Genomic DNA, 3787 nt, shown 5'->3' with positions numbered 1-3787 from the left:
CACGGGGAGGCACAGCGCCCAGCCCCGGGGAGGAGAGGCTCGGCTCATGGCAGCTCAGAGGAATCCAATTTTGCTGCGGCCAGAAGCTGCCTCCCCTGCTGCTAATGAAGTGCCTTTAATTAGCAGCCTAATAGCAAGCTCTTAATTTGCCGAACAGCCAGTTGAAAGGATGGGGACCCCACTAAGCCACGGCTGGCAACAACAGCTCCAAGGGCTTAAAAGGGACAGGCCCCGGCCGGCTGGCCCCACCTCGGGGGGGCTCTCGCCTCATCCTCCCACGCAGGATGCTCCTGCTCCTGTCTCCTCCTTCCACATGAGCCTCCAGCTCTCCCCGAAAGCACCGTGCCCTCTCCCCCAGCCAGGAGCCCTTCCCAGCCTGCCGGCGTGCAGCTTGCCCCAGGGCAGGCAGCTGCTCAAGAGCTCCCAGACTCAGTTTCTCCATGTCTCGATCAGGGCATCAGCTTTACCTTCTTGCAGGTGTGCTGGGCAGCTGCAGAGCCCTTAGTGACAGGGTCACAGTGGGAGAGACCTGCAGGGAGCCACGGTCCTTTGGGGGACGGTCCGGTTTCATTCCCAGAGCAGCAGGATGAAGATCCATTTATCGGATGTGCCCATGGGTGAGATGACCTGGCAGGAGGAGGACATGAAGCCTGCGGGTACCAGCCATGTCCAAAGCACTTGTAGCGCTGTGCAGCAGCCCTAAACACCCCCAGGACTCACCCCAAACCCTGTCCTAAGACAGGGCAAAGCAGCAAACCCGGGACAGGATGATAAGCCAGGCCACGCTGTGTCCCACAGCTATGCTCCCACTCTGGTCATCCAGGTACACGGCTCAGCTCTGGGACCAGCGCCTGGAGGGTTAAATGTGCCCAGTCCAGTGGTCTCTGCCATAGGGAGAGGAGGAAACAGCAGCAGCCGTCTTCCCCCCCACACACCACACCCCCCTCAACTATCCCAGCAAGTGCCCATCTAAAAATCCTCCTGGAGCTTCCCAGCCCCTCTGCACTGAAGCCCTTACCTGTCCCCCAGCTCAGTGCTCGGCCCTGCAGCCACAGTCCCCCCTCCCACCACACAGCCCGACAGTGGGGACTGAGCAGGGACGTCCTCAGGATGCTGCTGCAAGCCGGGGCCGGGGGGTGGGTGGGGCTGTTGCCTTGATTTAGGGGATAAATCTGGGTTACTGCCACCAGTTCCCAGCAGTGTCTGGGATGCCGGGAGCAGAGGTTTAGCAGCAGATGTACAGGTGAGAAACACGTGCTGGGGGAGGAAGGGAGAGGAGGAGGAGGAGGAAAGCCTGGGGTGCCAATTAAGGGTCACCAGGGAGCTGGGTTAATTGGAGACACTCCTGTGACCTGACCTGGTGATGGTGGCACATGGTAAGACGAAGACAAGTGCCGGCGAGAAACACCCGCTGCTCTGTGCTGCGAGGGAGCTCGTCCCTGCAATTTACAGGCGTCCCCATTCCTCCTCTGCCTCCTTGCAAGGACTCCTTGGCTGGGAAAGCGGTGGGGGGTGGGTGGGGCTGTTGCCTTGATTTAGGGGATAAATCTGGGTTACTGCCACCAGTTCCCAGCAGTGTCTGGGATGCCGGGAGCAGAGGTTTAGCAGCAGATGTACAGGTGAGAAACACGTGCTGGGGGAGGAAGGGAGAGGAGGAGGAGGAGGAAAGCCTGGGGTGCCAATTAAGGGTCACCAGGGAGCTGGGTTAATTGGAGACACTCCTGTGACCTGACCTGGTGATGGTGGCACATGGTAAGACGAAGACAAGTGCCGGCGAGAAACACCCGCTGCTCTGTGCTGCGAGGGAGCTCGTCCCTGCAATTTACAGGCGTCCCCATTCCTCCTCTGCCTCCTTGCAAGGACTCCTTGGCTGGGAAAGCGGTTGTGAGCCCACAAACCACCCTCATCCCCTCCCACTGCCACTCCTGGGAGCTCCCATCCCCCTCTTGCCTCACTGCTGCCCCAGTCCCCAGACAGCACTGGGGCTGTCCCCGTCTCAGCGCTCCATGCCGTGGGATGCTCACACGTCTCCTCTCCTCGAGGCATGGCACACAGTGCCTGGGGCATGCAAAGAAACCCAGCAGGACCGGGAGAGGCAGAGCAGCAAGAAGAGCCGGTCTCAGCAGGCATCCTGCACAGAGCGATGGCATTTGCCAAGGCCAGGAGGATGGAGATGCTGCTGGGAGCCCCGTGCGCTCCTGAGGGCTTCCCCTGAGCTGAGGGTGGTGCTGTGCAGGGTCCCAGCAGAAAGCAGCTGCCCGTGGTGTGGGCAGAGGCAGGATCCATCCTGCCCCAAGGAGCTCATGTGGTGGGGAAGGACAGAGCCAGCCCCGCTGCCATGGCAGAGCAGCCGGGTTCCTTCTGCCTCCCTGCCCAGCTCCCCAGGGCCAGGCACGGGCAGCCACGAGCCAGCCATGCGGGAGCCCACACCGAAGACATAGAACACTCACAAAAAAATGGCATGAGGATTTCTGCAGGACTGGGGAATGTGGCAGTGGGGAAGACCCACTGAGAGCATCCTTCCTCTTTTCCAAGATGAGGTGGAAATCCCCGAGAGAGGACATGGTGTTTGCCATCGCCTCTTGGTGTTTGCCCAGCACCATCTAGTCCAAACTAGAACAAAATCCGCAAGGAAGCAATAAGCAGCTCAGATGAACGTAGGCAAAAAGATGCATTGCTTAGCAGCCACCGACCCCTTTCCCTGCACCGGAGGAGGGGGAACTTGGCAGCAGAGGCACAGCAGGCAGAGCTGCTCGCAGACATCGCTGCAGCTTGAAAGGTCAGAGCAGTTTGCCAGCGCTGCCCTTTCGGAGTTGACACTGCAGAAACGGAGACGGTCCGGCAGCCTCCCTGCCTGGCTGCCCCCTTGGAGGAGCAGCTTTCCTTGATCTGCCTTTGTAAATGCCAGCAGGGTGCTTTGGGCATGGGACAGGGAGTTTTGGACACATCAGTCGCGTGATGTTAACCAGGGGATTGAGTTTCTGCAAACCCCAGTGGCCTCCAGAAGAAACTCAGCGGTGTCCCTAGTGCTCAGGCTGCTGTCTCTGCCCTGTTGCACTGGGAAGCCCACCTGACTCCCTTCTCCAGCTGTGGGAAGGCTATTTACCTGCACAGGTGAGACCTTTCCTTCTCAAGCCCAGGTTTTCCTGGTCTTATTCCTTATCCAACTTCAGTGGTCCCTGGCAGATCAGCCCCACAGCTCAGCAACCTCCCTGCTGGTTTGGAGATTTCTAGCTGCTCTCACCAGCCAGGTGCATGTCAGCAAAGCCTTTCGGAGACAGCTCAGGATGGGAAGACAACACTGATGAGAAACAAAGGGTGTCCCTTGGGGGTATAATGACTGTGTGTGTGAGCCCTCTTAGGGCAAAGCAAAGAGGCTGGTACTCACACGTGCACTGCCGGGAGCTTGCTAGAAGGGCATCGCGTACATCCCTGTCCCTCAGACGTCCTCGCCAAGGAAGGATCAGCCAGTGGAGGGGACAGGCTGAGGCCTCAGATGGCCACAGCCCATTACGTTAGCCTTGCATGGGATAGTTCGCACAAGCAGGATCTCATTTTCCTCTGCTAGTCTTCTCCTCCAGCAGAGCAGGGGCTTTCCTCCTGAGACAGAGTCCTGGGCCGTGCCTGCACTGGCTGTGAAGCAACTTGGGCACTTGGAACAGAGGAGTCTTCTGCAGGCACAGCTACACAGAGTGAGCACCGGGCTCTCAAGCCCAGGAGTGGCGTCTTATTCCCACCAAACGTTGAATCATTTCCACACCCTCCTGGGCACTGACAGGTCTGCGGG

General features: G+C 59.3%; 1 protein-coding gene across 1 annotated transcript in view; it reads right to left on the bottom strand.

The window, feature by feature from the left end:
- The window catches only part of LOC104125635 (solute carrier family 2, facilitated glucose transporter member 5), an 11260-nt gene extending 8684 nt beyond the window's left edge, over positions 1 to 2576 (bottom strand). Inside the window, exons 1-3 of the mRNA XM_035893640.1 lie at positions 2510 to 2576; positions 721 to 811; positions 468 to 627 (exon numbers count right to left, since the gene is read on the bottom strand). Of these exons, the coding sequence (XP_035749533.1) occupies positions 468 to 627; positions 721 to 811; positions 2510 to 2576 (318 nt within the window). The remainder of the gene's footprint in view (positions 1 to 467; positions 628 to 720; positions 812 to 2509) is intronic.
- Positions 2577 to 3787: the final 1211 nt, after the last annotated feature.

The sequence above is a fragment of the Egretta garzetta genome, unplaced genomic scaffold, assembly GCF_000687185.1.
Source record: "Egretta garzetta isolate BGI_Z169 unplaced genomic scaffold, ASM68718v1 scaffold135, whole genome shotgun sequence".
In the NCBI taxonomy this organism is placed as follows: Eukaryota; Metazoa; Chordata; class Aves; order Pelecaniformes; family Ardeidae; genus Egretta; species Egretta garzetta.
Note: the sequence above shows the minus strand (reverse complement) of the source record. Positions and strands in the feature narration are given on the sequence as shown.